Source organism: Chaetomium fimeti, assembly GCF_033439085.1.
Source record: "Chaetomium fimeti strain CBS 168.71 chromosome Unknown B0H64scaffold_5, whole genome shotgun sequence".
In the NCBI taxonomy this organism is placed as follows: domain Eukaryota; kingdom Fungi; phylum Ascomycota; class Sordariomycetes; order Sordariales; family Chaetomiaceae; genus Chaetomium; species Chaetomium fimeti.
The window spans coordinates 180001-206301 of NW_026944333.1; the positions used below are offsets into that span (position 1 = coordinate 180001).

At 55.1% G+C, this 26301-nt stretch overlaps 10 protein-coding genes across 10 annotated transcripts; 4 read left to right on the forward strand and 6 right to left on the reverse strand.

Annotated features, from left to right (window-relative positions):
* Nucleotides 1-831: 831 nt before the first annotated feature.
* On the reverse strand, nucleotides 832-3623 carry B0H64DRAFT_398821 (uncharacterized protein). Its single transcript, XM_062803982.1, has 5 exons — nucleotides 3147-3623; nucleotides 2839-3088; nucleotides 2572-2776; nucleotides 2096-2506; nucleotides 832-2030 (listed from the first exon to the last, which is right to left on the reverse strand). The coding sequence occupies exons 1-5, from the start codon at nucleotides 3329-3331 to the stop codon at nucleotides 943-945; spliced, it is 2139 nt and encodes a 712-aa protein (XP_062657362.1). The 5' UTR covers nucleotides 3332-3623; the 3' UTR covers nucleotides 832-942.
* Nucleotides 3624-4204: 581 nt separating this feature from the next.
* B0H64DRAFT_442951 (uncharacterized protein) lies at nucleotides 4205-7764 on the forward strand (the record flags this gene model as incomplete). Its single annotated transcript, XM_062806679.1, has 3 exons — nucleotides 4205-5703; nucleotides 5783-6381; nucleotides 6479-7764. 3 exons carry the CDS (start codon nucleotides 4205-4207, stop codon nucleotides 7762-7764), a joined length of 3384 nt encoding a protein of 1127 aa, XP_062657363.1.
* Nucleotides 7765-7855: 91 nt separating this feature from the next.
* B0H64DRAFT_462146 (NlpC/p60-like transpeptidase-domain-containing protein) lies at nucleotides 7856-9405 on the reverse strand. The gene has a single exon (XM_062807530.1). It carries the CDS (start codon nucleotides 9213-9215, stop codon nucleotides 8322-8324), a length of 894 nt encoding a protein of 297 aa, XP_062657364.1. The 5' UTR covers nucleotides 9216-9405; the 3' UTR covers nucleotides 7856-8321.
* B0H64DRAFT_398826 (uncharacterized protein) lies at nucleotides 9300-11065 on the reverse strand. The gene has a single exon (XM_062803983.1). It carries the CDS (start codon nucleotides 10940-10942, stop codon nucleotides 9596-9598), a length of 1347 nt encoding a protein of 448 aa, XP_062657365.1. The 5' UTR covers nucleotides 10943-11065; the 3' UTR covers nucleotides 9300-9595.
* A 254-nt stretch (nucleotides 11066-11319) lies between these two features.
* On the reverse strand, nucleotides 11320-12988 carry B0H64DRAFT_398829 (cytochrome P450 86A1). Its single transcript, XM_062803984.1, has 3 exons — nucleotides 12861-12988; nucleotides 11613-12787; nucleotides 11320-11563 (listed from the first exon to the last, which is right to left on the reverse strand). Exons 1-3 carry the CDS (start codon nucleotides 12922-12924, stop codon nucleotides 11447-11449), a joined length of 1356 nt encoding a protein of 451 aa, XP_062657366.1. The 5' UTR covers nucleotides 12925-12988; the 3' UTR covers nucleotides 11320-11446.
* A 430-nt stretch (nucleotides 12989-13418) lies between these two features.
* Nucleotides 13419-15715, forward strand: B0H64DRAFT_398835 (S-adenosyl-L-methionine-dependent methyltransferase). Its single transcript, XM_062803985.1, has 11 exons — nucleotides 13419-13696; nucleotides 13767-13814; nucleotides 13898-13988; nucleotides 14045-14067; nucleotides 14121-14262; nucleotides 14317-14339; nucleotides 14389-14426; nucleotides 14483-14507; nucleotides 14561-14673; nucleotides 14734-15153; nucleotides 15216-15715. The coding sequence occupies exons 1-11, from the start codon at nucleotides 13613-13615 to the stop codon at nucleotides 15271-15273; spliced, it is 1065 nt and encodes a 354-aa protein (XP_062657367.1). The 5' UTR covers nucleotides 13419-13612; the 3' UTR covers nucleotides 15274-15715.
* A 454-nt stretch (nucleotides 15716-16169) lies between these two features.
* Nucleotides 16170-17554, forward strand: B0H64DRAFT_174068 (uncharacterized protein). Its single transcript, XM_062798815.1, has 3 exons — nucleotides 16170-16780; nucleotides 16837-17235; nucleotides 17312-17554. Exons 1-3 carry the CDS (start codon nucleotides 16367-16369, stop codon nucleotides 17405-17407), a joined length of 909 nt encoding a protein of 302 aa, XP_062657368.1. The 5' UTR covers nucleotides 16170-16366; the 3' UTR covers nucleotides 17408-17554.
* Nucleotides 17555-17761: 207 nt separating this feature from the next.
* Nucleotides 17762-20624, reverse strand: B0H64DRAFT_433147 (uncharacterized protein; the record flags this gene model as incomplete). Its single annotated transcript, XM_062806034.1, has 7 exons — nucleotides 17762-17979; nucleotides 18060-18682; nucleotides 18751-19101; nucleotides 19160-19523; nucleotides 19581-19738; nucleotides 19806-20520; nucleotides 20579-20624. The coding sequence occupies 7 exons, from the start codon at nucleotides 20622-20624 to the stop codon at nucleotides 17762-17764; spliced, it is 2475 nt and encodes an 824-aa protein (XP_062657369.1).
* An 845-nt stretch (nucleotides 20625-21469) lies between these two features.
* B0H64DRAFT_462160 (RTA1 like protein-domain-containing protein) lies at nucleotides 21470-22682 on the forward strand (the record flags this gene model as incomplete). Its single annotated transcript, XM_062807531.1, has 3 exons — nucleotides 21470-21529; nucleotides 21661-21894; nucleotides 21976-22682. The coding sequence occupies exons 1-3, from the start codon at nucleotides 21505-21507 to the stop codon at nucleotides 22680-22682; spliced, it is 966 nt and encodes a 321-aa protein (XP_062657370.1). The 5' UTR covers nucleotides 21470-21504.
* A 915-nt stretch (nucleotides 22683-23597) lies between these two features.
* On the reverse strand, nucleotides 23598-25455 carry B0H64DRAFT_361040 (Tannase/feruloyl esterase; the record flags this gene model as incomplete). The annotated part of the gene is made up of 3 exons (XM_062801723.1): nucleotides 23598-24069; nucleotides 24140-24910; nucleotides 24988-25455. The coding sequence occupies 3 exons, from the start codon at nucleotides 25453-25455 to the stop codon at nucleotides 23725-23727; spliced, it is 1584 nt and encodes a 527-aa protein (XP_062657371.1). The 3' UTR covers nucleotides 23598-23724.
* Nucleotides 25456-26301: the final 846 nt, after the last annotated feature.

Genomic DNA, 26301 nt, shown 5'->3' on the forward strand with positions numbered 1-26301 from the left:
TGACTGAGCTCAAATGTAGTTACACGAACAACATCCTTCCACCAACGTACTCCCGTCGCTACCCACTAGCTTCCCTAAATGTAGCACGGCCGTAAGTCCCGGCTACGAGCACTAAGGATCATACGATCTACATACACACACAGCATTACGCCGAGACAAAGCTGGAGGACTCTCTCCCTATAATGCACTCTCGGTACCTATGTTACTAATTGAACTTAATCTTCCGAAGCCTATATCGAAAGGATTCTCCGTTATGCCCGTTGTTCCTTCCTACCTTGTCTCGTAGTGTTAAGAGCAAATATATCTTAGAGCTCTCTATCGTCGACATCCGGCGGAAGTTTGTATAGGTCTCGGCTATTAAGAGTTTAACAGGTAGTCTCGTCCAACTATAGCTAAATATTGATACGGAATACAAAGTCTTGAGGGGTTAACACTGTCACCTTCCTGTCCAGGTGCCACCCCCTTTAATAACTGATAGTCCCGTCTTACTATAGTACGGAATACAGAGCTGAGCCCTATACGCAGCCTTGGTAGCTCTCGGCCCGCGTTCGAACGACGTTTCGGCACGCTCCGTGCAGAATTTACTGCTTTTGTTTCCCCCCCCCTTCTCGGGCGAGGGCCGCAGGAGCGGGCGAGCCAAAAGCGGCGAGTGCACACTCCGGCGCACCTAGCTCGCTCGCAGCTCACCCGGCTCACCCCCTTTGGCGAAGCCATGCGCGCAAGAAGTGCGATATTCTCGCGCGCCATAGATACCCCATCACCAACGGCCGAACGCCGGGTTCTGGTGTTGGGCTTTTTCATTAGTTCGCACGCCACTCGGACGGAAGTAGCTTGAAGTGATATCCAAGTTGGCATATCATGAAGCAGAGCCAAGTCATGTAGCGTTGAAAAATACAACAAGTTCATCCTAACCACACACAGCCACTCCAGGAAGGCTTGGCCTTAATAACTCCAAGTCCCACCGCCATTACTACCATCCAAAGAGGCACCACATTCCTGATAATATGCCGGGTGATGTGGAACCCGGTATCTCGGTTGACCCGCTGCAGGCGAACACTGCCTAGACTGTCTAAAAGGAGAAGGTGTTCTTCTACGCATAGGCGACGGCGCCCGGAGGAGCTGCTCATCCACGACGCGAGCCGAGATCCTCCCCGCCGCCCTACTCTGCCGACCAAGACTGATGATCCTTGTGGGATCTTCCCGAAAGACCGCCATATCCTTTATCACACGGGTGCTCTCGCCGGGATTGGTGATGAGAACCTTGAAGATGGGCACGAGGCTCTGGTCATCGATAATGCGCTGTAGACAACCAAACACGATCTCAAGATCCCGGGACAGGTGCTCGGCATCGAAAGCGGATATTGTGTCGATGATGCAGTAAACCGGCGTATTTGGCTTGAACTGGAACAACAGCTCGTGGAGCGCCGAACAGAGGTCGGGCAACGAGTGTCTCTCGAGATTCTGCACAAAAACGCGGTCGTTGATGAAATCGAGGTTCCACTCTCGCATTTCCGGATCGGTTGTGTCTAGTTTCATGAGGAGTTGGATCATGAGTGACCGTATCAATCCTGTGGGACCGTACAGCGCGTCGGCGGGTGAAGCGTGCATGCCGCAGAAGAAGGAAATGACCACCGCTTCGTCCGCGTACGCCTGCATTAGACTGGTTGCGAGGGTGCTGCTGAGGACCGAGATGGCTGATACAGAAGCCAAGGCTGACTCGCGGATGTTTGCGTCGACGAGAATCAAGGACGGGTGTTGGTGGGACAGCCAGTGGAGGAATTGATCGTGACTGAGCAGAGACTGGACATGGCCTTGGTTCTTGACCGACTGCCTGCCCTGCTCGGCGAGGGCTTGGCCCAAATCAACGCTGGGGTGCTGAAACACACGTCTGAGATCGTGGGGGCTGTCCAGCTGTGCCGACGATGGTTGTGCCAGGATGTGACAAAGGTCGTCAAGGTTCACTACCGCTCTGCGTCTCGTGCTGTTGAGGGATAATTGATTATCTAGCCTTTCCAGTATGGAATTCCTCCCTTTGTAGGTAGTAATGTGTTAGCCAGCTTGCCAAGGGGGAAAATGCTGATGAATATGGACTCACTTTGAACATCGAGGATAAGGCGCATCACTCCATTCCTCAGATCCACTTGCGACTCCTCAATCCGGTAATTGCCATCTTGAATCACCTGCATTTCTTGCTGGCCCTGTCGTAAAGCCTCGAGTCCGTCTTCACCCTGTTGTTTCTGGGCTGCCGCATGCTCGTCAAACCTCTGTCGAAGTGAAACGGTGTTTTGATGTGTGCGTATGATCCCTATAGCATTGAAGTGGCCGTACGCCTTGGTCTGCTCGATGTGCCGATCCCGAGCCAGATTGATGGCGCCATTGTATTGAGCAATGTGCAAGTCGAGAGCCTCGAGGATGGTATCTAGCGTTGGCCGGCGGTGTTTTTCAGTTTCGTTTTCAGACTTGGACTTGGAAAACTTCTTTTTGGCGGTCGTGGTGAGTTTTGCGACTGCAACGTCAAATCAGCTTGAATGTTTGTGTATTGCGGCTGTATTGGGGTGGGATTCTACCCACATGAGGATTTCTCCATGGCCGACATCACTAACACCATGTCCTCAATGGCATCGACGACTGCCTTGTACAAGGATGTGGCAGAGCCACTAACGTTTGGGTCTTGGCGAAACCGGGCACGGTCAGAGCTCAAGCTGACGAGGACGTCTCGAAAGGTAGCGAAGGTCTTGAAGACTCTGTCCCGCTTGTCTGTAGAATTCTCGGCGAGCTAGGAAAGGTAAGGGATGTCAGCTACGTACCGAATTTAACGCAGAAGACGGATCAACCAACCTTGAACACAACTGCAATGCCCGCTTTGACGACACAAACACCATACGAATCGGGTATCACGTCCAGCCAGGCTTCAACAATGTCTCTCTTGTCGCCCATGTTGTACCACAACTTGTGGAAGAGTCCTTGCTTGGTATCGCAGTAGCCTTTCTCCAGGGCACCGATCTTATCGGGGAGAGCATTGTCAAACTTCGTAACGGGAATGTTTAGAGTCTCGCTGATGTATAACCTGAGCACTTGCTCTATCTGCCTGTGGTCCAATTGGGATTCAAAGCTCTCAACATGGATGGGATGGAAGCTTTGCTTACTGATGTGGTCGCACGTCTATCGCAAACTTGCCTTGGCTGATGTCAAGACGCGACGAGCCGCCGAGGCCCGGATGCAGGGTGGATGCTCTATCTCTGATGTAGCTCTCCACCAGAGTCAGCTCCCTTTGGCCGGGTTGCAGCCAGTCGAGCCCGTCGTACGCCTCCTGCTGTACTACAGAATCCATTTGTGGTCGATCCAAGCCTATGGTAGTGGTGTGATGGCTCGACTATTGATTGCCACTTGCTCGATGGTTGTTATTATGAAAACGGCTCAAAAAAGGAAGAACACGGGAGGGGGTTCGGAGCGGGGGGCATCGGCTTCTCCCTGAACTTGAAGATGGAGCCTGGAGGCTCTGCGACGGGAAGGCTTTGGTACGGTCTACACCCCGATCCAATCGATGCGGTCCAAAGACCCCAAATGCAGTGATCCGCGGCACATTTGGACCTGTCGGCCGAACAAGGGCATCTCGGCTCAAGCCTGATCTCCAGGTTGGGCAAGATCAGGCCATCTTGCATCTTGCGCGCGGCGGGCCAATCGAGTTTCATGCACGATGCCCGCCAGGGTCGAGCCTTCCTGCCAAGCGGCAGCGCGCACAGTGCACGTAGAGTTGTGGAAGACAGAAATGGATGCGACTCGACACACCTGAGCGGATTTGCCCCAATGAGAAATGCAGGGTGCAATCAGATAACCAATCAGTAACAAGCCACAGAATTGGCGTCTTCGAGCTGGGCACCAATACAGCGTGTTTTCCATACCACACCAACAGCACCAACAGCCGAGCTTGGATGCAGCCCTGGTGCGCGCTTTCCGCTGAAATAGAACAAAGGCTGCTTGCCGACAACCGAGGAAATGCGGTGCGACCACGGTGCCCGTCGTGTGTTGATCCGTGTCCGCGAGAGCCTTCTCTGCAAGTCTTAAAGCGTTGACAAAAACGTGCCTTCCGTTAATGGCCAGCCCTTTTTTTCTTTCCTTCCTTCCACAAGCTCCATCTCACCCAACTTCTTAACTTTGCACGTCTCCTCAGCCCTCTTTCCCTCACGCCTCGATCTTTGTCCAGATGGCGGACGATAGTAAGGCGGACGATAGTAACATGGACAACGCTGGCCAAAACGGCACCGAGGAGCCTGAAGTGGTCAAACCGTTAAAGATCGGTGTGGACTTCCTCAATTTTGAGCATTTCAAAAACCGCTACACCGACGAGGATGGCACCGCCATTATCGAGGTCCTTTGTGGCCACTCGCAAATCTCCCAAGAAGTCGCCAGAGAAATATTGAGACGCAGCCACGGAAGGAAAGACATCAGGGCTTCCACGCCCAAGCCCAAGCTAACGGTGGATGATGACTCGACCTGGATTCAACGGGTTCGAATCCAGTCTCCCCAGTTGATCCAGCTGCTTTCACGCCTGACGGGTCACCGCGACACGTGGTCGACCGGCTTGCCGCGGACTTTCTTCGCACCATTTCGCAGCTTTGCACACTACCTACCGCAGCTCAAAGACTGCCTTACGATCCTCGAGGAAAGGTGGGCAGTCGGAGAGACACCTAGCCGAGCACCCGGTCCGGATGGTGCGATAAACCCGTCGCCTCCCGGCCAAGACGAGGAGGAGGAGGAAAAGAAGATTCATGTCCGCTCAGGACATCCCAGCTCGGACAGCGACTCGGACAGTGACAGTGACAGTGACTCGGACGACGCATCACCCATGGCGCCTGAGCTGGCGATTACAGGCGATGTTGTCGATTCCGTCATCACACTCGACCACCTTAGGACGTTTGTCGAATTCATCGGGGATTATATCCAGCCGCTGTGGCGCCGTGCTGTGGGCACCAGTCAACGCAAGTTTCGCTTCAGCCACCTCGGCATGGCCTTTCAGCCTGGTGAGGTCCTCTACGTCCCATCGGCATTCGACCCAGCTCAAAGCGCTGGCAAGGCCTCCTCCACCCAAAGCTCAAACACGAAGATGTACCAGCCAGCTTGGAGGCTGTACAGCTTGGTGCTCAGCGTGGTCAAAGACGACAAGCTCGATGACACACAAAAGGTGTCGAAGCGGAACCTCATTCTCCACGCTTACTATCTGGACTACGACGGCAAGGCGTACGTGCCTGTCTGCCACGAGTTTCTGATTGGCGACTACGAGGGTGCGCGCGATATTACCAGCATGCAGGTATATCCCCTCCGCTTCGTCAAGGATTCCGACAAGATTCAGGGCCAACTAACCAAGGAGGGAATCTGGTTTCGGGAGGCTGTCGCAACCAAGCATCTCTCCTGTGAAGGTTGGACGCTGACGTGCGGGCCTGACGGCGCCGAGCCGGACCCCAAGCCCTCTTCCTACCCCATCGTGGAGCACATCGACGGCGATGTGATTATTGATTTTTTGGAAGGTTACAAGTCCGAGGCTCTGACTGGCCTGGTGCCCACGCAGGGTCTTACGACTTTCACCGATTTTGACTGGCCGGATGGAGATGATGAAGTTTCCATCATCAAGTGGAAGCCGTCCGCCAACACTGGCCGACTTGAGCCTGACACCACACTGAGGGAAAAGACGCAGCGAGGTGAATGGTAGGAATTGGACCACCGCATTGATTCCCGTCTGCTCTTCGACTGAGCTAATCCCTTACCGGTTTCACGGTGTCACCAGGTATGGTGACCAGTTCAGAAAGAGCACAATCAGCACCAGAGCCAGCCTGAAAGCTTATCATAACGGTGGGCTCATCAGCGACCCAGAAGAGGCTGAGCTGTTGTTGCTCCCGCGCCGCGTTGTCGCCTACACCTTTCGAGAACGGCGATTTGTGATGCTCGACGTCCGCTCGCTAGCACCCCTCTCGGTGACGGACAACGTCTTCAACGACCTGAAAATCGACGAATCACACAAGAGGATGGTGAAGTCGCTGGTCAAATCGCATTTGGACAAACAGACCGCCCAGAAGCAAAGTCCGGGTATCAATCTCAACCAAGACATCATTCGCGGCAAGGGATCGGGGCTCGTCATTCTCCTGCACGGCGTCCCCGGCGTCGGCAAGACTGCGACAGCGGAGGCGGTTGCCCAGGCGAACAAAAAGCCCCTATTTATCATTACATGTGGAGACCTTGGCTTCACACCCAAGGAGGTTGAGGATTCGCTCCGGGATATTTTCCGTCTCGCGCACTTGTGGGACTGCGTTCTTCTCCTTGATGAGGCAGACATTTTTCTCTCTCGTCGCGAACTGGGTGATCTCAAGCGGAATGCTCTGGTATCAGGTAAGCCTCAAGTCCATTGCCTCGTGTCAGGGCATCGATCTCGTCGTCGGTCCGAGTGCGGGATGTAACCATACTCACTCTTCTTTCCCTCTACCAGTTTTTCTCCGTGTTCTCGAATATTATTCGGGCATCCTGTTCCTCACGACGAACAGGGTCGGATCGCTAGACGAGGCGTTCAAGTCGCGAATCCACATCAGCTTGTACTACCCTCCGCTGAACAGGCGTCAGACGCTAGACATCTTCCGAGTGAACATTCGGAAGCTCCAGGAAATTGTGAACAGGAAGCATGCGCTACAACCCCAGAAGGCATCTTCCACCGGCCCCAGTGAGGATGCTGTCGTCGAGGCTCAGCAGCCCACATTTACCGTTCACGCCGGGAGCATCCTTCATTGGGCATGCTGGCATTTCGATGTGAACGAAGGAACGAAACAGCAGAGATGGAATGGAAGACAGATTCGCAACGCTTTCCAGGTTGCCTACTCCCTTGCCCAGTTTGACATGCATCAGGGCTCGGCCCAGGAGGATGATGGGAGGCTTGCCTCCGACGCGGTACCTCTCAGTGGAGGCGAACGGCTGGACTGGGAGCAGTTCAACACGGTCGCCAAGGCAATGGAAAAGTTCGAGGACTATCTTTTCGAGGCCACAAATAGCACTGCCAGCGATCAAGCTCGAGTGGAACATATCCGACAGGACGCGTACAACGGCAGCAGCAGCAGGTTTCCAGAGAAGCCAGAGTACGATCCGTCAGGATACCAGCGTGCACTAGCTGCCCGCCGTGGCGGTCGGGGCAACCACCAAAGCCAGCTTGTGTCGTCGAGAAACGCACATGGGAATTACCGTCCCGAGTATCGGCCTGATTACCAACCGCCTTCTTCGCTTCGAGATGTCCAGCCGGCCACTCCGGTACGGAACACCCAAGAAAGGCGCACTCCAGCCAGGACCCCTAATCAACGTACCCCGAACGTCCCGGGTGGCGGTGGCGGCCCGCTCAACGGGGATATGCCGTCCTGGCCGTCACCCCATGGTTACCAGCAGCAGGGTCAGTATCGAGCGGGCGGAAATGACGGTAGGAATACGGGCTACATCACCAACAAGTCCCTCAACGGCCCCGCTTCTCGACGCAGGGACTCGGGCTACTCGGCGGGCGTGGGTACTGCCGCGTTGCGGACCCCTGGGCCCGGCACTGCGGGAGGTTGGGATATTGATGGGGCTAGTGATGGAAGGTTTGATGACGGCCAGGCTGGACATTATGATGACCAGTTCTTTGAAGAGGACGGGCAGCTTGGATTCGACACCGTGGATGGGCAAGATGGCAACGGATACGTCCCAGGAGATGGCTTTGATGATTATCAAGAGGATGCGGACACCGGGAATTATCGCTAGTTTTTGGTCATGAGAAGAAGTCATCACCATTGCTGAATACTAGAGTACACCCCACGACGCCAAAGAGGATGCGCGGCTGTTCCCACCTGCCAAATACAAACACAAGTGCCGACACCAAACCCACCCCCCGCACCGCCATCGTCCTCAACGCCGACCACGCCCCCCACGACCACCCCTCCCCCTCCGTAACTTCGGCTGCCTCGCAAAGAGCTCCTGATCAGAGTCCTCTTCGACCTTAGCAGCGGCGACTCCTCCCCCTCCTCCCCATCCGCCCCTCACGCAAACAATACTCCCTACCTTACCAAGCCTCCATCCCCCAACAACATCATGCTTCTCCTTATATAAAAATGAAGTCGTCCCGGTTGTGTTCGTTCTAAGCGCTGATCCTCTTGCGTACGGATTTGCTGTTGAATGTGACGACTGCGCACGCCCTGATGGGTCGCTTGCCGGAGAATATCGGTGGTATTCTCGCCATGATAAGTTGTCGTCCGGAACGAGCTCGTGTATTACCGGTACAACAGTACTATCATTTCTTCTCAAGTGCAATGCTCAGCTGCTCATAACTGCCGGCCAATGTCCGAAGGGTTCCCACCGCCGTTGGAATGTCTCCTTCCACGAGAGTACTGCAGAGACCCTACTAGGCGCGCTTGCCTCCCTATGATGGAGGCAGCCTCAGTGTAGCCAATCCGAGCCGGGCAGGTAGCGGCATCGGCGAGCCGGCGGGCGCCGACGCGAACAGCGAAGTGGACAAGATGATCGCGTAGTTCCGGGGCGTGATCCTCGCGGATCTGCAGCGCTAGCTGTTCAGCGGCCATTCTGTTGCCCACTGAGCCGGGCGGCAGGTCGTGCTCGCCGTGCATTGCGAGCCAGCGGCGGGCGACGTCTAGGGATCTCCGGATGATATCTTCTTCTGAGTACTGTCCCACTTGGCGGAAGCCAGTACGCATCATGTACGGCTCTCCGTACGCGATGCCTGCCGCTCTCCATGCTCCCATGAAATCACGGAGGGGGAGAGACGCGTACGGATACCCGTGGGGGTCGTGCAGCTCTACCCAGTCACCAAGGACCCGAAGAATGACAAGATAGTGATCTGCTCCGCTCAAGCTGCTGTGATCCGGGTGATATCGGAGATGACCCATGTCCACGGGACCTACGAATACTGGCCCATTATCGAGTGCCTCCAGGAGATGGGCGAGGGCGTCGTCGGTGTCTCTACCAACGACGAGGGTAGATGTCCAGCCAGCCGCTCCAAGGGCGGCGTCGAAAGCCTTAGTTGGATCCCACCCATAGGGATCGAAAAATGGGAGCTTTCCGCCGATCAGCTGCATCCCGAACGGACTGGACGTGGCGAATTCAATGACGGCCGTCGACGGTGCGGCTTTGCCAAGCATCATGGCCAGTGAGTTTTCGTAGCAATACGGACCGGAGCCGGTGTAGGAGATATGATCCATTGTTAAAGTAGTATCCCGTCCCTGAGAGACTCGTGTAAAGCTGAACTGAAGGTGACAAAACGCGGGAGAACCAAACCGATACAGCTGACCTAGGGAAGAACAATCGGAGAGGAATCACGCCCGAGGTGGGTTGCCGCAACTTATAGAACCCAAGTGCGCGTCTCAAGGCCCAGAACATTGCGATCCTACCTAGGGTAAGCCAATCATAACTCATGCTACCCCGGAGCAAGCAACAAAATGGAACATTATCGAAGTGCAGCGGGCTCTGATATCTGCATTGCGGTAAGCCAGTCGTGAGATATTACGTACAATAATACCATTGTCTCCCCAGTCGATGGCGGCACGCCGAGATGGTCCCGCTCAAAACGCTTGACAAAGAATCATGAGAAATGCGGAATATCCGAAGCCCACGTCGACACATGAGCATCAGGTGCAAGGAAAAACAAGGTTCGAAAGATCTCGACCAGGATGAATAGCCTCGCAAACAAGTACACCCACATGACTAAAGACATGCCCAACCGAACCACTGATTTCCCCTCTTTGCCTAAGACGCGGCCAGCGAACGTCGCCAAGGCAAAACCAGACGCTGCCACCAGCACGAAACCCGTGGTGTAGAGGCTCGCGCACTGCCACGCAACCTTCTCGACTGTTGTTGGGAAGGCAAAGTTCCAACCGGCGACGTGAACGGCCCCAAACACAGCCGCCGCCCCGAGCCCTACGGCGGAGGTGACGATCGATCTCACGCGCATGGACTGGGCCCACTGTGAAGTCTGGTTGCCAACCGGGGATCCGGGTATACTCTCGGCGCGTCGGCGGGAACTTGAACGGAAACGCGACGGAATGAGGAATTGCTTCACAATACTCGTCCCTCTGTCGGCATCGAGGAGTCTCAGAACCTCCAGCGGGATTTCATCCGTGTATTCGAGGACTGTGATGGTAGTCTGGACAAACTTGGGCTTCTTCCAGCATAAAATATATATGATGATTGCACAAACCGCAAAGGCCACGGTGGCGAGCTCGAGGAGGGAGATAGTGAGGTGGCGGAAAGCGCGGACGATGATCTGAAAAACGGACCAGAGGATCTGTGCTATGGCTATGGCTTTGATGACCGGGTCGGCCTTGGAGCGGTCGAGGAGCTGCTCTTCCGCCATGTAGGGGAGGCGCTTGAGGTAGCCGTTCCGGCGGAGGCTGAGAAGGTCGGCCGTGACGAGGTGGTAGGGATTATGGTGGAACAGCGTGTCGGAGGAGCCTTTGGTTACGCGTATGACGAAGCCGCCCATATTCGCGTAGAAGCTGTGGGAGAGACCCCAAGGGACGTTGTCATGCTCGAAATCGGCGTTGATCACGTGGCAGTCCTCCCGGGCCATGAGGAGATCGTTCGTGGCGACGGTGATGATGACTTCGGGGGCTACAACGGTGTAAAAGGCAAGCTTGATGTTTTCCCAGAGCCCTTTGAGCCCCCACCGGATATCATCTGTCCATCCAGGATAGCGACCGTCGCGTTGCTCTGGTATGTTGGGATGCTGAATGGCCCATGTGCATGCGAAGATGGTGAACAGGGAACTCCATAGAATTTCCAGAGTGCCACGAGTGTCGGGGCCTGACACGAAATTGTATGTGGTTGTGGGTTGTGAGCATTCTGGACTGAAGACGGTGAAGGCTTGAACTGGCGTATAATACACCAAATAGAATAGGGCGAATTGACAAAACGGGGATGAGAAAAACATGGTTCATGACGGTTGTGAGAAGTAAAAGAAGCAAATTGATATCGCTGCAATAATAAGAAACTCAATGTCTGTATTAGGTAGTGAAGGGTTTGGCGACATCAAAAGATCGACGTGTAATTGAGAAAGGGAAGGCACTGACGAAACAGACGCGAGATGGGATGCCAGGATGCCAGGTGCGCGGAAGTGTCTCACGTGACTACGCGCGTGGCGAGCAACCGACGAGGACCTCTGAAAGCTTCAAGTTGCCGAGCAGTCAGTGCAATTAGCTAAACTAAAGACTCTGGAAGATCAAGATCCATACCAGGAACGTTTAAGACAGCTCCGTAGGTACTAAGAATACCTCGAGCGTATAATCAACCGCCTACTTACCTGTGTAGAGCGCTACGAGGAAGTACCCGCGGAGAAGATATCACAGAGGCTTGCGATGTGGCAGAAAATTAGGGTGGTATAATGGTCATATTTGTAGAGGGCTTGCCCCCGTATGTGGGTCATATATTGCACCCTTCACGTCTCCCTTTTGGTTACGATAACGTTCATATCGCTCTGTATGAACACGGCGGCGTTGTATGACTTCCAGGGATTTGTCGGGTCAACCAGTTGGATGTCGAATCGGCGAAGTAGCTAGCACAAGTTAGCCATCTTGCCATCTCAAGCAGGATGGGTTTCTTACCTCGACATATGTTTTGTTCAGCTCGATTTGGGCAACCGTCTTGCCTAGACACTCCCACCTGCTCCCCGAGGCAAACTCCATCATAACAGTCTGATCCATTGCCCGGTACTTGGCCGGGTCGATATGCAACCATCGCTCGGGCTTGAACAGGTCAGCGTCGTCTCCAAAGGTTTCCCTATCCCTGAGAAAGCTGAACGGAGCCCATGCGACGTGGGTTCCGGCTGGGATGTGAACGCCACAGACGACTTGGTCCGTGGTGGATACCTTGGGCAGGACGGCCGTCGCGGGCGGCCAGAGGCGCAAACCCTCGCGAATACAAGCTTGCAGATACGGCAGTTTCCTGGCCTCCTCGTCTGTGATGGGGGACGAGATGCTCCCGTCCATGATGCCGGCGTCGATCTCGGCCTGCAGCCGGCGGTAGACGAGCGGGTTAGTTATGATGAAGAGCAGCGTCGACCGGATTGCCGTTGCGCTGGTGTCGGATCCCGCGATAATCTGCACCACCGTCTCGGCTTCGGCTTCTTGTTTGGTCAGACCGTGGGCGACGAAGGAGCCGAGCATGTCTTTCTTGACAAGCGCTTTCTCTCCGAATCGCTGGGCAACAGCGTCGTGAGCGACACCAAGCACACTGCCAATGCCCGCCATGTTGCGCACATCGGGGATGAGCCACTTGAGACGCGGCGACTGGATCACGGCGAGAAGACCGGGCAAGAAGGCAGTCGCAAGCATAATGGGAAGGGTGCTCTCGGTGGTCTGGATGTAGTCAAACAGATCCTTGTCGGCGGCGAGGTATCCAAGCTCGGTGCCGAACGCCAGGGCGGAGATGACGTCCAAGGTGAAGTACTGGACTTTGCGTGCGAGGTCAACCGGCTTCGACTTGGTCTTCGTGGACAGATACTTGCTCTCCAGGAGGGTGACTAGGCCAGCGACCTGCTTGTCGATCTGCTGGTGGAGATTTTCGACGTCCTTCCCGCCATAGCCCGGCATCAGCTTGGCTCTGAGCGTCTCGTGCACTTGGTCATCTCGCGTGGAGAAGGCGTTGTCGAGATTCCTGTCGAATCGAAGCCCCTGGTACCATGGGGATCGCTGCCATGCGGAGCGCACGCCCCAAATCCTTCGCAGCTCCGCGCCGTCGCCGCAAACAACCCACTTAGGCGCGATCTTTGCGATTGCGCCTTGTCAAACACTTGTGTTAGGTTTTTTTTCTTATGCCCGCTAGTAACTAGGAAAAAAAGTGCGCCAACTTACCGTATTTCACGTTCGTCTCGGCGAGGATAAAACACATTCGGCCGCTCAGCTGTGCGCGAATCATCCAGAGATCAGTCCATCCCGCCCAGAACGGGCCAGGAATGTGCTTTGTGCGGGCATAATCTCGGACACGCTGCACGACCACGAAGAGGAGCACGAGGCCGAGCCCGACGAGGCTAGCCGTGGATGTCAAGAGTTGCATGGCAGACGGTGCGACGCGACGGAGTTGTGTTACAGAAGGATGGAGGTCCCACTGTGTGACACGGAGCCGGGAAGTCTTAAACCGGCGGGAAATGCCCACTCACTGCCAGTGCCCAGCAGTCCATGGGATGGAAAATGCGCGGAACAGCGCGACTGCACTGTGCTCTGTGCTGCTTCCTCTGAATAGGCATCTGGTTGGTGAGAACTTTCGCTAGGCATGCGGAAACGTGGTCCGGGTGGCTTCGGACAAGGGACTTCAGCAAGCGAACCGGCATGGGCCAATTGGAAGGAGCGCGGGAGTGGCAGTTGTGACCCCTTCCGTTCTGGCGTTGAGAATCCATGTTCTGCCAAGCGCCACTAGCGAGGCCCTGCGCAACTCGTGGGACCCCCACGACGAGCCGGGCACGACGGGGAAGTTGAGAAAAGCCACCTACCGTTGCAGCTCTTTGTTCGAACAACTCCCCGTTGAATGTCGCGCCGCAGACGCACGTCAACAACGCCCGAACCCCAAGACCAGAGCCGCAGTCTGATGGGTTGCACCCTCAGCCGCGATGTCAAACTCACCAAACACGCCGAAAACCCCGCCTAGCGCTGGGGGCGAGCGCCACGAGCAGGAACAGCAAGAAATACACCTGGTAAGCCCCCGATCTCGACACGACCCTACCTCTGCAGCCACATGATGCGCAAATGCTGAAGCATTCCCAGGGCCCCGCCGACGATTCCGACGATGCTGATTCTTCCATCGACGACGAGGTGTGAATGCATGTTCCCCGCTTCTCGGGATGCGCCAGCTCGCCGAGGGCTGATCTCCATGTACTGACACGGCCCGCCGACAGCCAACGAGAGACAGTCTCGTATCCCTTCGGTCGAGCATCCTCGACTTTCACGAAGAGAATGGCCGGACATATCACTCCATGAGCGCCGGAAGTGGGTTTTCATACCAAAGACTGCGCAAACAGTCACGCTAACGCCGATTTTAACAGAATACTTCCTTCCAAATGATGCGGTATGACTGACCTCGCGTTTCCGCCACGCCGTGGTTGGGCTAACTTTCCGCAGGCGGAGATTGACCGTTTGGATCTGCAACATCATATCTTCAGACTGACCTTCGACAACCAAATCTGCCTCTGTCCCAAGAAACACGGCGCAAAAAGGGTTCTGGATCTCGGCACCGGAACGGGAATATGGTGCATAGAGTACGGTATGCACACTCCGTCTACGCTTTGCTTATAGCGTTACTGACGCTCAGCCCAAGCGGATGAGCATCCCGAGGCTGAGGTACGAAATGAGACTCCCTGAGTTGTGCACATGGCTGATCTCTGTATAGGTTATCGGTGTTGACCTCTCCCCTGTTCAGCCTGAATTGTATGTAAATTCCCATCACTCAAACTCTTGATGTGCATTCGACTGACTGGGCCCAGCGTGCCACCAAACTGTGCCTTCGAGGCAAGTGGTCTTTATCCACAAGCTAACAGTGACGTGCGGCTAACTGGCACAAGATCGACGACCTGGAGAAAAGCTGGACATGGTCAAAACCCTTTGACTTTATCTTCAGTCGCTTTATGACGGGTAGCTTCGCCGATAACAGCACCATCGTGAAGAAGGCATTTGAGTAGGTTGTCAATGATCTTTCTCGTCGGGGACAATGACTCAGAAACTCACAACTCGACAGTCAACTCGAGCCCGGCGGCTACTTCGAGGCGCAGGACATGGCTGTCCCCTTGGGCTGCGATGACGGAACCCTGACAACCGACTCGGACCTGTGGACCTGGTGCCTGTGGTTGATGCAAGCAATGGAGGCTTTCGGCAGACCGCTTACGGCCGCGCAGAAATGGAAAGAGCTCATGGAGGCCGCCGGATTCGAAGACGTCGTGGAGAGAGTCTACAAGTGGCCAACCAACAGCTGGGCTCGCGACGCACATTACAAGACGCTTGGCCGATGGGTTTTCTACAACATGGACCAAGTCTTGGAACCCGCCATCTTGGCACCGATGACAAGATCACTGGGTTGGACAAGAGAAGAGGCGATCGTGCTTGCGGCACACGCGAGAAGGGTGTTGCGGGATCCAAAGGTCCACGCCTATTGGCCAATGTACGCTGCTGACCTGGTGAAACACACGAAACAAATCGTGCATTCTAACCTCTGCTTCTTAGACATGTTGTTTACGGACGAAAACCACTTAACACCAGGGCACCGAGGGCCGAGGTATGACATGGACATCGAGGTCCAGCGAGCGCCTCCAACACTATAGAATGATGGGATAGAGTAAGGGTTCTTTTGCCTGGGATGGGCTTGGTGGAACATTGGTGTTGCTTGCAATACCAAGGGTTTGCATGGATAGGAGTGCTCACAGTATTCTGGTGCAATTGGCACCAAATATGGAATGAAACATAACTGCAGTTATTCGATTGGAATGTGAGGGGGTAATTCTGTCAGCGTTTGCCAGCAACCAAAACAGCTGGCTGCTGATCTGGTGGGTGGAATAAGTACGCTCCGCTGTGCATCATCCGTTTGCATGCTCGTCCAGCTTCCGACGTTTACTCTGCACACCTACTTGACTGGTGCATTGACTCTGAGAACAGCTGATCTGGTCTTCCTTTTTTTGCTTATGATCATGGCCGTAAATGGCTAGCAAAACGTTTGAAGTTGGGACTGAGAATATCTTATCCAACATGTATATTTGCATGAAGGCGCGGGTGCCCCTCCACCAGTGTAATGCATCATCCTTCTTACTACTTTTACTTCCGCATTATTGCAACAGATCCGGTATAACCGTAACTATCGGGCTGCTTGGAATCTCTGCATTCGAACCCCCTTTTCTGGGCTTACATAAACCCTGCCAAGCTCCCTGCGCTACGGGACCCGCCACCCTCGGATTTCCCAAGAGTCGCTGTTGCCCCTTAATTTGACGAAATTGGGTGGCCCATACCCCACGAAGGTCCCCTTTGACCCCGTTCTTCCCAGGAACCTGTCAGATAACTAGCGGCATTCGGGCAGGTTTCAACGCAAGTGAAAGCCGCCGAGACGGCGACCGATCACCAGCTGCTGCTTTCGTCGGTTCGTGTCCGCTTAACTTCCAGAATACAAGGTTTGGGTGGAACCCGCCGAGGTTGGACTGAAACTACCAATGTAAGGCTAGCTTGTAGGATTCAGGAGCTTCAAGTGTAAAAATGGCCACCTCCATGTTAAAAGCGAAAAGTATATCAGTCCCGTGTGCGCCCTCCGTGGTGGCTTGACTCTCCAGCATCCGTTATCCGCTCCTCCAGATCGCGCCATACGAAATCGTTGGCGTACGTCGACCAACATGCGAACTTCGAAGCTTCTTGCCGCCGTGGCCGTTGTAGAGCTGGCAGCTGCCGGTTTCGCAACCTACAAAGAGATTCGATCCGACACGGACAACTCGGATGCTATTACATATTATGAGCTGGACCGCTCCGACACGCTCTTCCTCTACATTCAAATCATCGCCGGCGGGGATCATCAGCCCCTGATTGAGGACTTCAAAACGCTGGCTCGGAACTATGGTAGCCAAAACGTGTCGGCGATCCCTCGTGTCAGATACGGCAACGACGACGGATCGGTGGCCTCCGAGCCGGCAGATGCGGATTTGATTCTTGAGGATGTGGCAACGTGGGCGACGGTCTTTTCCGAAGTCTCTGGTATCATTGATATCCCTGTCATTCAGGCTGGCTTCCTTGGATTGTGGGGAGAATGGCATGTGAGTATAGAAGTCTTGCTCCAATCTTTTCTTACGGTAGCTGACAAGACTCCCAGAGTGGTCACTTCTGCCCGGAGAAAGGGATCTACGACACTCGAGAGAATCGTGAGGTAAAGAAAGCCATCGTGGACAAGCTTCGTGAGGTAGGGCCCAAGGTTGCCATGCGGTATCCCCAAGACCACAAGGCACTCTACGATGGCGACCGCGGCGTGACCATCCACAACGACTGTATCTTCAATTCGGGCCCCAAGGGTTACGACGGCGGGACATTCCCAGTCGAAGACCGTGAAACCTGGGTCAGCTACACCAAGGAAGTCGCGTCAAACAATACCTACGGCGGAGAGCCGTGCGACCAGGCTAGCGACTCGACCTTTGACTGGACCGACTTTGCCGAGGTGTGTGGCAGCAACGGACTCGAGGCTTACATCCACGAGTTTGAGTTCTCGTACTTGAACGTAAGTTGACCTGCCAGTTCAAAATGCTCGGCTTTCTGCTATTGCGCGTACAAGGAACTAACGCTCCATTATTCAGCCTGGAAATCCTCCTGCCTTCCAGCAGCTTTTTAACGATCCAAGTTGGGCAGACTGTGTCGATGACATTGGGGCCGCTCTTGACTCGTATCTGTAATATCAGACAGCTGCTCGGTTTCCGCGAAGGTGAAGGCCGGTGGTTGGTGTGTATATCGTCCGCAATCGTGGTACTCTTGGGGTGCATGCGCATGAATATTCATCAATACTTGAAGACGCTGCACTCAGGCAGGGAACTCTAGCCACGGTGTCTTAAGGGTCTCGGGTGGCGGCGGAGAAGGCGAAAGCATAATTGGCAAGGCGAGTTTGTGAGGCGCTCCGACAACAATTGTATGATTGATTTGAAAAGTAGACTTATTGATTTAGCTCTTATTAACTAATTCGCTGTTAATATACCAAGTTCATTGTTTTGCAGAGGAATGCGCCTATCGCGCCAGTCTGGCCAGCTAGGTACCTAGGTGGATTTCCCGTCGTCAACTCGTTCAGTTCGCCCCGACAGAACTTGGTCAAACCTCAGCAGCACCCACTGCGTGTCCACTGATCCATTTCCGGCGAGATACTCCCCTTCAACCAGTCTCGCGGTTGCAATGTCATGCCGTGTCTTGGATCGGATCGTCGACCTGATGCTCTGGTAGATGCCCTGCCCCGGGTAGGCCACGACGCCTACTGCGGCTGTATCAACATGTCAGTCAGCCATCCCACATGCGTACATCCAAACCTTGCGAAGGCAGGGGCAGGGGCAGTGTACTCACCAGACGCCGTCTTGGACGCCATCCCAACAAGCCCCTTCCCGAACCCCACTGCCGCGCCCGTCGCGCCCCCTTGCTTCGCTCCGCGGCGCGGCTGCACCACCAAATCAGCCAGCCCCCCCGAGATTCCTCCCACGAGGTTCCTCCCGCCCTCCAACGCCCCCGACTTCCAGTCCGTGATCGGCGGCCTCTCCGGTACCGCCTCGCCGTACAGCCTCGGCACCGACCGGAAGCCGTCCGCGGCCGCCATGGGCATGTCGACGTAGAACCCCTTGCCAAAGGACCTGAAGAAGCCGCCCACGCCCGACACGCCCGCCATGAGCACCGCCCCGCCCGGGCCGGTGCACCCGCGCGTGCTCCGCGCCTGCCGCGGGAGGGGCTCGGCCTGCGGCAGCGCGAGGCCGGGAGGGGACTGCGGACCTGGGGAGGCAGCAGCCCGTAGGGTGAGCTGGGGTTCGAGGTCGGACCGCTTGAGCTGGGATTGCTGTCGGTACGTCTTGATGGGCTTCACGACGATGTCGGCTGCGGACTTTGTCATGTCGGTTGCCATGCCAAAGAGGGTGGATGTTGTTGCTGTCACGGGATCCCATCGGCGGTTCTCAATGAAGTAGGATTTCGTCTTGTGCCTGCGGAATAATAGGTAGGCTGTTGTCAGCGCTCACTCTGAGCCAAACACAAATCGATGAAAGCTTACGGTGACATGCTTTTCTGCCCAATCTTTAAATGGTCTAGGAGGACGCCAGCCGCCAGCTTTGATAGCTTGAGACGCTTCGGGCCCCTCTTGACTTGCCACACCGCGGGCTGATCGGGAAGGACGTCACACCGCAGGGACTCGTGAGGTAGATTTGCATGGAACAATCTCGCCGCCGTCGCCACGCCGTTTTCCGATTTCATCTTGGCTGCCAGGTGCCCGGCGGCGGCGGCTGCCTCGGGAGTGAGGCAGAAACGAATGGCGTCGGCGAGGTTTGCGGCGCTGAGCTGCTTCTGCGGGATGGGTCGAGGCCCTGCTCCGGCGGCAGCGACCATGTCTCCCCAGAATTGTTGACTGTGGAGACGTTAGGTACATGTAAGGAATGCACGGAGGCCATCGGTGGAAGACGTACTCTCCGAAGAAGGGAACGATGGTCGTCGGCCGCCCGTTCAAAAGTCCGCAGGCAGTTGTTCCCGCCCCACCATGGTGAATGACTCCCGCGACGTGGGCGAACAGCCACTCGTGTGGGCAGTCGCCGAGGAACAGCACGTTCTCACACTCGACACCGCCGAGATTGCTCCACCCTTTGGAGATGATGGCTCGGACTCCCGTCGCGCGAACCGCCTCTAGGAGCGTAGCCGTCATCTGCTCCGGGTTGTCGATTACGATGCTGCCGAAACCGATATAGATTGGCATTGGACCGCTTTTCAGAAAGTTGCTCAGCTCGGTAGTCGGTGTGTAATCTGGTGCTTCTCGGAAGAAGAATCCGCACACATCTTGGGAGGTGTAAGTCTCTTGAAATCACCCTCGACCATACCAACCTTGGAACTCACCCATGTAAGAAGGCCAGTCGGCTGGCTTTGGTACCAATGCTGGCGACCAGCAATATGTGAACGGGATCCTCTGGCTCTCTGCGAGTACCGGACCTTCGGATATCGGGATTTCCTCCAGATCGAGCTTCTTACGCCATTTGTTGATTACATCCCCCAACCTGTTCCAAAATCAGCATCAATCCTGACCAGAAAATAACTGGCCACAATTCGAAAGACGGATCTCACCCTTGCCATGTCATCCACTCGACGATGCTATATGACACGAAGTTGGCCGTCCCCTGGTCCACAACCCCCTTTTCCCCAAATTTGAGATTCGCCAACGGATGCGGGAACGCCCGGGTTGCGCTCCACGGCATTGTAAACATCAAGTGCAGCGGCACACCCAATGCCTGCGCACAATGCACGTGCGCAAAGCTTGGGGGATTCGCAATGATGGCGTCCGCAACGAACGGCTTCCCGGTAAGCGTATCCGGCTCGATACACGACTTCCAGCACCCATCCAGCATCTCCGCAACCATGGTGCGCTTCTTCTGGATGTCTCCCTCTCGGAGACTCTTCATACTGGGGATCAGCCCTGGGTTCTTGACCATGTATGCCATCAGCTCCGACGGGTCGCCGCCAATGGGGTAGAACTCCAGCTTGGCCTTGCGCACGAAATCCTCAAAGACATTGTGCGTCGCCAGCCGTACCCGATGACCGTAGGTCTGCAGTTCGTTTCCTAGTGCGATGAAGGGCTGCACGTCCCCGCGGCTGCCGACGACCTGGATCAGAACGTTGAGCTTTGGAAGGAATGTTTTGCTGTCGGCGAAGTATTCGGGTGGAGGATCCTGGTCAGCCGTAATGATGGAGGACGGTCCGCTCGGGTGCTTGAACTCCGGGACGAAGCGCGCGAGGGTCGTAGCGAGGCGAGAGTCGAGGTTGACATCAACACGGCCGTCATCTGTCCCCCACAACGGGGTTAGATGGGCCGAAACCGGCAGGGCGGGAAGAGATCGTACCTCGGACGTTGTTTTGATGCTGCGGCAAATCATCGCCACTAGCCATTTCGTACGGCGGGAGATAATCATGGGGGTCTGTTCCGTCTTCTACCTTTGGCGATGTGGGTTGTTTCCACATGTTTTCGGCACGAAGGTATCTATCTGTATTAGTAGTAGATGGTTCTAGTGGACGATGTTGAGGAGAACACGGCCAAGGTCATCGGCGGACGGAAAGTACAGTGTATATAGGGAGTTCCTAAATCAGATAAACACTTCCTTCGCTAAGCCCAGGGAAGAAAATGAAGGAAAGGGGAACGGGAGAAGCAGGTAAGAGACCGAACTCGTGTTTTCTTCGCGTTTAAACCCAAGTTAGGTACTCCACGAGTGGCGGGTCTCCCCTGTACGGAGAGGGGGCGCAGATCAACAGACATACTTCCTAGGTAGGTACCTACCAGAGAGGTAAGGTTAAAACTGGCACTGCACTTCAGACGGAAAGATGTACGAAAGAATTCTGTCATCGTCGTATTATGTAATAAAACTCACAAGCAGAAGCAAAGCTTAACTTGCGATCGTTCTCAAAGGGATGTCAGCTGTCGGCTGCGCCCAGGCGTACCTGGTGCGTATTTGCCGGTTGTCTCGTTAAGACTCGAATCTCTCCCGAGTTTCATCGTTTCCGCGTATAACTACCACGAAGACCCGCGGGCCACGCACGCTTACCCCTGCTTTGACAGCCGCGCCACGCCCAATATTCTTTAAGTTTTGTTTAGTGCCGAGCGATCTGCGGGAACCTGGTATGAGTCCCCGCTCCCGTATCCGTACAGGCGTACACTTTATTGGCTATAGCATCCCCAGATTCACCTCTCACTGTTAGCCAATCGGGCTCCTTCTAATACGAAGCTGGGATACGGTCCAGCCGTTGGGAACGACGTCGTCTTCGTTCTGCGAGGATGGAGGCTGACGTGTCTAAGGAAGGTAAGGATTAAGGTACCTATATTTGAGGGTCAACCTCTTGACGTCTCTCGAAGCTGAAGTCTCCTAAACCAACCTCACCCTTCCGTTCTCCTTCTCCGATTTTGACCAGTCTCCCGCTAATAACGGCTGCTGACTCCTGAGTTGCCTTCATTTCCTCCTCCCCCAACGCCTTCCGCTCCTCGACATCTTCAAAATGGCAAAACTGGAGCCTTTCAGAGGGGATTACTACCTCTGGAAGTACCTTCCTTCTATCCCAGCAGCCGTTGTTTTTCTGCTTCTGTACATATGCGCGACCTTGGCGTTTTCCTGGCGCATTTGGAGGACGAAGACATGGTTTTGCACCGCTTTTGCCATAGGATGCCTATGTGAGTGCCCGTGTACACATGATCCAAGCGTCCATGCTAGTCATGTCTCTCGTGTTTCGGTACTGATGGGTGCGTTCACAGGCCAGTTCATCGGTTACGCTGCTCGGATCTCTTCGCATCACAAAACCGCCAAGGTCATGCCCTTCGCCATCCAAAACGCGTTTATCCTGATTGCCCCGGTGTTTTTCGCGGCCTCGATCTACATGACACTCTCTCGAGTGATCCGGAGCGTTGGGGGAGAGAGACATGCCCTGTTCAAGTTACGCTGGCTCACCAGGATCTTTGTCACGGGCGACATTCTCGCCTTGTTGATCCAGAGCGGTGCCGCCGGTCTAATGATTGTGGATTCCATGGCGTCGATTGGCGAAATCGCCATCATCGGTGGCCTAATCTTTCACATCATCATCTTTGGCGTCTTCTGCGTGACCGCCACCCTTTTCCACGCCAAGATGCGCCGGGACCCGGTAGCCGCGTCCATACCCAAGGAGCTGAAGTGGGAGCAGATCTTGCATATGCTGTACGCCTCGAGCGGTCTGATCATGGCACGTTCCATCTTCCGTATGATCGAGTTCATCATGGGCCAGGATGGCTACCTGCTCAGCACAGAGTGGCCACTCTATGTGTTTGACTCGGTGCCCATGTTCGCAGTTGCTGTCATATTTTGGTGGCGGTTCCCTTCGACGGTCCAAACGCCCAACGCAAGTGGCGAGTGGGAAGAAACCCGTGGTGGCTCGATGGACTCGTTGGCGCCAACCGGCCAAGCTACGCCGGTCAAGAGAGGATATTGATCAGGTAGGCAAAGCCAGGGACAGTGCAGATGAGGTAGATAGCGAGTGTTCTCACATGCAGAAGAAGAGGCATGGTATAAAGTCCATGTAGTTGACTGCAGCATACTGGCGCGTGGTTCACAGGGCCAGGGGCGTTCAGGGAGGTTGGGGGTCTAGACCACATCGACCTTATTTCTAGTTATTAAATTGAAAAGGGACTCGTCATCTGTGGCTGGGTTCATGTTGGATAATCTCGGGTGGTCAGAATTCTATAGTATGGGTAGCTTCATTAATACCGTTTAATGTTTCACTGTTGATCGAATACTGAGCAACTACGTGTGGATTCATTGAAACAAGCGAGTGCTCTCGCCGCTCACCTGGGTTTACATCATGCTGAAGCGTGATGCCGTGGCCATACATAGGAAATGGCTGGGGGTATGTTTTATGAGCGAACAAATCAGGAGCATCCACCTCAACCCTCAACCAGCTCGTGCAAGGTGATGAACTCCTAGGCGAGGAGGCCAGGTCCGGCTCTCGTTAGCTGTGCGCATCTTCAACTCAATATCGGATCCGCATTTCAGCATGACCGACCACGACTTTATGACATGTGCTGCGAAGCTGACCTAATTAATCCTGCGCATCTGTTTTATTACTCGAACGTCTCCTAGAATTCCTGTTCAGAGGTTGACCGATCAGTAATAGATCGACTTTACCCCAAGGTGAGCCAGGTCCCTCAAACGTGTATACCGCTATGCGTGCCCCGGTATCAGCGAATGCACCGTTCAAACACGGTGGCAAACTTCGCTGCCGCTCAGACAGGGCGCGATGTTAAGGAGAGCTTAGTGACGTGTTCGAATGGCCCGCATGGCATGTTTACAGTTCTAGGGGGCTGTCCAAGGATGGACTGAATTATGATCCCACAGAAATGGTTGGCTTGGCTGAGTGATCTGAATTGTTTCTTGGAGTATCTTTGCATCATTCTCTATTCCTCGGTGACATTTGCCTGCCGTTGCTTTGCTTCGCCACCCCTTGTTTCTCTCGGGCCTCCGTAGACCAGTCCGTGTTAGCAAGCCTTGGCCTTTGCAGTGCAGGACCAGCACTCCGCCACGCTGCTGTTTCCACACTCCACGTCTAATTTTGCCTCTCGGGGATACGGGCATAGGATGCGGGGCTGCAGGCTTCCTTCCAGGTCGGTGATGTTGACCGGTGTTGGGCCCGGCGCTGTGCCGTTCTCTACCCACGCGCGCAGCTGCGCAAAGAGGTTGGTTGGCGGCCCGCTCACGCCACCCCAGCAGTGGCCCAGGCCCGGAGCGTTGTAGTGCCGGTAAAAGTTGTCAATGTCAGGATGGATGGACGCTACCTCATTGTAATACTTCTCGGTGTTTTTCGGCGGGATGATATTGTCGGCCTGTTGAGCTGGTCAGTCTTGGACGTGAAGGAGTAAATCTCAATAATACACAAGAGAAGAGCACACATACAAGTCCATGGAAGCTAACCATTTTTCCTCCAGCGTCGCGGAATGCGGCAAGATCGGCGTCGTTGGCGTCTATCAGGGATCCGTACATCTGCCGACCGAGGTGCGCCAAACGGTCAAACTCGGCATGCGTGAGGTTGGAAATGTCGAATTCCGGATCTCTCGCGACGAATAGCTTGATCCAGTGCACGCCCATATCGACTGGAGCGCCAACACAGCTCCCCGTGGTGCAGTTTGTCACCGCAAGCGCAGCTTGTCCGTTTGAGCTCCTCCCCGTAAGGTCGGAACCAGGGGTGATACCGTACGACGTCTGCTTCCCGTCTGCCGTCACCGTCCCGTGCCACGTTGCGTTCGCCACAGCAGCGGCGCCGGGGCTGATTTGAACCTCACCGCCGGCCTCGGTGCAGTTGATGACGGTCCCGACGAGACCCAAGGGATCGAAATGGGCCAGGCAAGCGTCGGTGTCACCAACCACGCCGTCGACAACACCGTCTAGCCCATCGCAGGCAGACACAGCGGCGGCGGTAATCGCGTCCAGCTCGCACCCGTACGGATAGGCGCCCAACATGTTCATGAACTGTTGAGCCCACAACATGTAGGGGAAAAGCTCAGTCCACGGAGACGCGGGCGCGCCAGCTGCGATTCCGTCGTAGGCTGTCGGATAACGCTGTGCCAACATGAGGGCTTGACGGCCACCTTGTGAGCACCCGTTAAAGTAGGAGTACTCTGGGCCTTTGCCGTAAAAGCTCTTGACGAGTAATTTGCCAATGGTTGCCTAGGTACCCCTTTGTTAGTGAGAGAGCTTCTCCAGGATTTGGACAACGAAAGGCTCCCGTCAGTTGCATCACTTACTTGGTCGTTCAACGACACCGACCCCAGATTCTGCAGAAGATGCAGGTTGACATTTCCGGGAGAAAGCAAGGCCCAGGAATCTGGAGACTCTGGGAGCCCTGCGTTAGTGGTAATGGTGGCGTATCCGTCAGCGAGAGCGCCGTTCATTGCGCCGTACGAGAGGAAGAAGCCGCCGGCCACCCATCCACCGCCACCGACGGCCTGGAGTCGCCCGTTAAAGTTGTTGATGGGGAGCCACGCTTCGACGTTGACGTTGTCATCCTGTCCAGGATGGGTGTAGGACACGGTGATATTGCAGAAGGTCGCATTGTGAAGCTCTGTTGTCGGCTGGGTGAATCGATAGGCGTCAGGAACGGAGGCACTGTAGTTCGTCACAAGAGCGGCATTGATGGACAAGATTTCGGCCCCGAAAACCGAAAGGGTGCTGAATGTCTCGGGCGAACAAGCGTTGAGCAACGAGACGGACATTGTATCTGGTGTCCCGCAAAAATGAAATCGTCTGAACTGCACTGGAAACACTTGAACGCATCACTGCTGGGCCAGAGCCGTCTTTAAGCCCAACGGAAGCCTAGGTAGGTACACAAGACAATCCAGGAGGTTGCCCGGTTCAATGACAATCGTATAAGCCAAGGAAGTTAGCGAACGCTTCCCTGTCGCCAGATCGAGCCTGGCCCCATAGTCGTATTCATGACGATCCGATTGGCTATGGCGCCTGAAATCCAGAACGAGGTACCATGGAGAATCTCCATCTCATGCGGCAGTTCCGAGAATCCGAGCATGTCCCGACTCCCAAGTCATACGTGTATTGAGAGCATGAATGTCCCGACTCCCAAGTCATACGCGTATTGAGAGCACCGCCACCTGAATCGCAACAGACCTGGTACCCCGGCCGAGGCCAGACTGGAGCATAGGAGTCGGGGCTGTCGAGAGCGTTGTGGGATGCTATAGTGCGGAGAAAAGCGCACGAGGCTGTCAGACGGGTGGGTGGAATGTGAGGGTTAGTCTGGATGAACATGCCCGTACGCAAGGCTCGCCGCAAGTCAAGTCAAGTATACCTTCATACTTGACTTACTTGACTTGTGGCGGGCCTTGCCCGTACGTCGACTCGTAGCACAGCGGCCGGTACTGTGATTGATTGAACGTCCGTGGTGGCAACTCTTGCCTTTCTGACCATCATTTTCCTCGATGAAATCTCGAGCAGTGTTGAAAGAATCCCCCGGCTTCCAAAGTTCACTCGTTGCTGCGAGCGGCTGAGCACCACTAACCCAATCGAGGAAACGGGGCATTCACGCAGCTCCGCCAATAACTCGCGAC

What these genes read in the sequence shown, in the direction of transcription:
- B0H64DRAFT_398821 (XM_062803982.1), bottom strand. Translation starts at nt 3,331, where the DNA reads ATGGATTCTGTAGTACAGCAGGAGGCGTACGACGGGCTCGACTGGCTG. An exon ending in GGCCATGGAGAAATCCTCAT is followed by an intron (nt 2,507 to 2,571) that starts GTGGGTAGAATC and finishes TTGACGTTGCAG; the next exon opens with TCGCAAAACTCACCACGACC. An exon ending in CCTTATCCTCGATGTTCAAA is followed by an intron (nt 2,031 to 2,095) that starts GTGAGTCCATAT and finishes CTACCTACAAAG; the next exon opens with GGAGGAATTCCATACTGGAA.
- B0H64DRAFT_462146 (XM_062807530.1), bottom strand. Translation starts at nt 9,215, where the DNA reads ATGGATCATATCTCCTACACCGGCTCCGGTCCGTATTGCTACGAAAAC.
- B0H64DRAFT_398826 (XM_062803983.1), bottom strand. Translation starts at nt 10,942, where the DNA reads ATGTTTTTCTCATCCCCGTTTTGTCAATTCGCCCTATTCTATTTGGTG.
- B0H64DRAFT_398829 (XM_062803984.1), bottom strand. Translation starts at nt 12,924, where the DNA reads ATGATTCGCGCACAGCTGAGCGGCCGAATGTGTTTTATCCTCGCCGAG. An exon ending in CGAGACGAACGTGAAATACG is followed by an intron (nt 12,788 to 12,860) that starts GTAAGTTGGCGC and finishes GTGTTTGACAAG; the next exon opens with GCGCAATCGCAAAGATCGCG. An exon ending in TGAACAAAACATATGTCGAG is followed by an intron (nt 11,564 to 11,612) that starts GTAAGAAACCCA and finishes AACTTGTGCTAG; the next exon opens with CTACTTCGCCGATTCGACAT.
- B0H64DRAFT_398835 (XM_062803985.1), top strand. Translation starts at nt 13,613, where the DNA reads ATGTCAAACTCACCAAACACGCCGAAAACCCCGCCTAGCGCTGGGGGC. An exon ending in ATTCTTCCATCGACGACGAG is followed by an intron (nt 13,815 to 13,897) that starts GTGTGAATGCAT and finishes GCCCGCCGACAG; the next exon opens with CCAACGAGAGACAGTCTCGT. An exon ending in AATATGGTGCATAGAGTACG is followed by an intron (nt 14,263 to 14,316) that starts GTATGCACACTC and finishes GCTCAGCCCAAG; the next exon opens with CGGATGAGCATCCCGAGGCT.
- B0H64DRAFT_174068 (XM_062798815.1), top strand. Translation starts at nt 16,367, where the DNA reads ATGCGAACTTCGAAGCTTCTTGCCGCCGTGGCCGTTGTAGAGCTGGCA. An exon ending in GATTGTGGGGAGAATGGCAT is followed by an intron (nt 16,781 to 16,836) that starts GTGAGTATAGAA and finishes CAAGACTCCCAG; the next exon opens with AGTGGTCACTTCTGCCCGGA. An exon ending in TTGAGTTCTCGTACTTGAAC is followed by an intron (nt 17,236 to 17,311) that starts GTAAGTTGACCT and finishes TCCATTATTCAG; the next exon opens with CCTGGAAATCCTCCTGCCTT.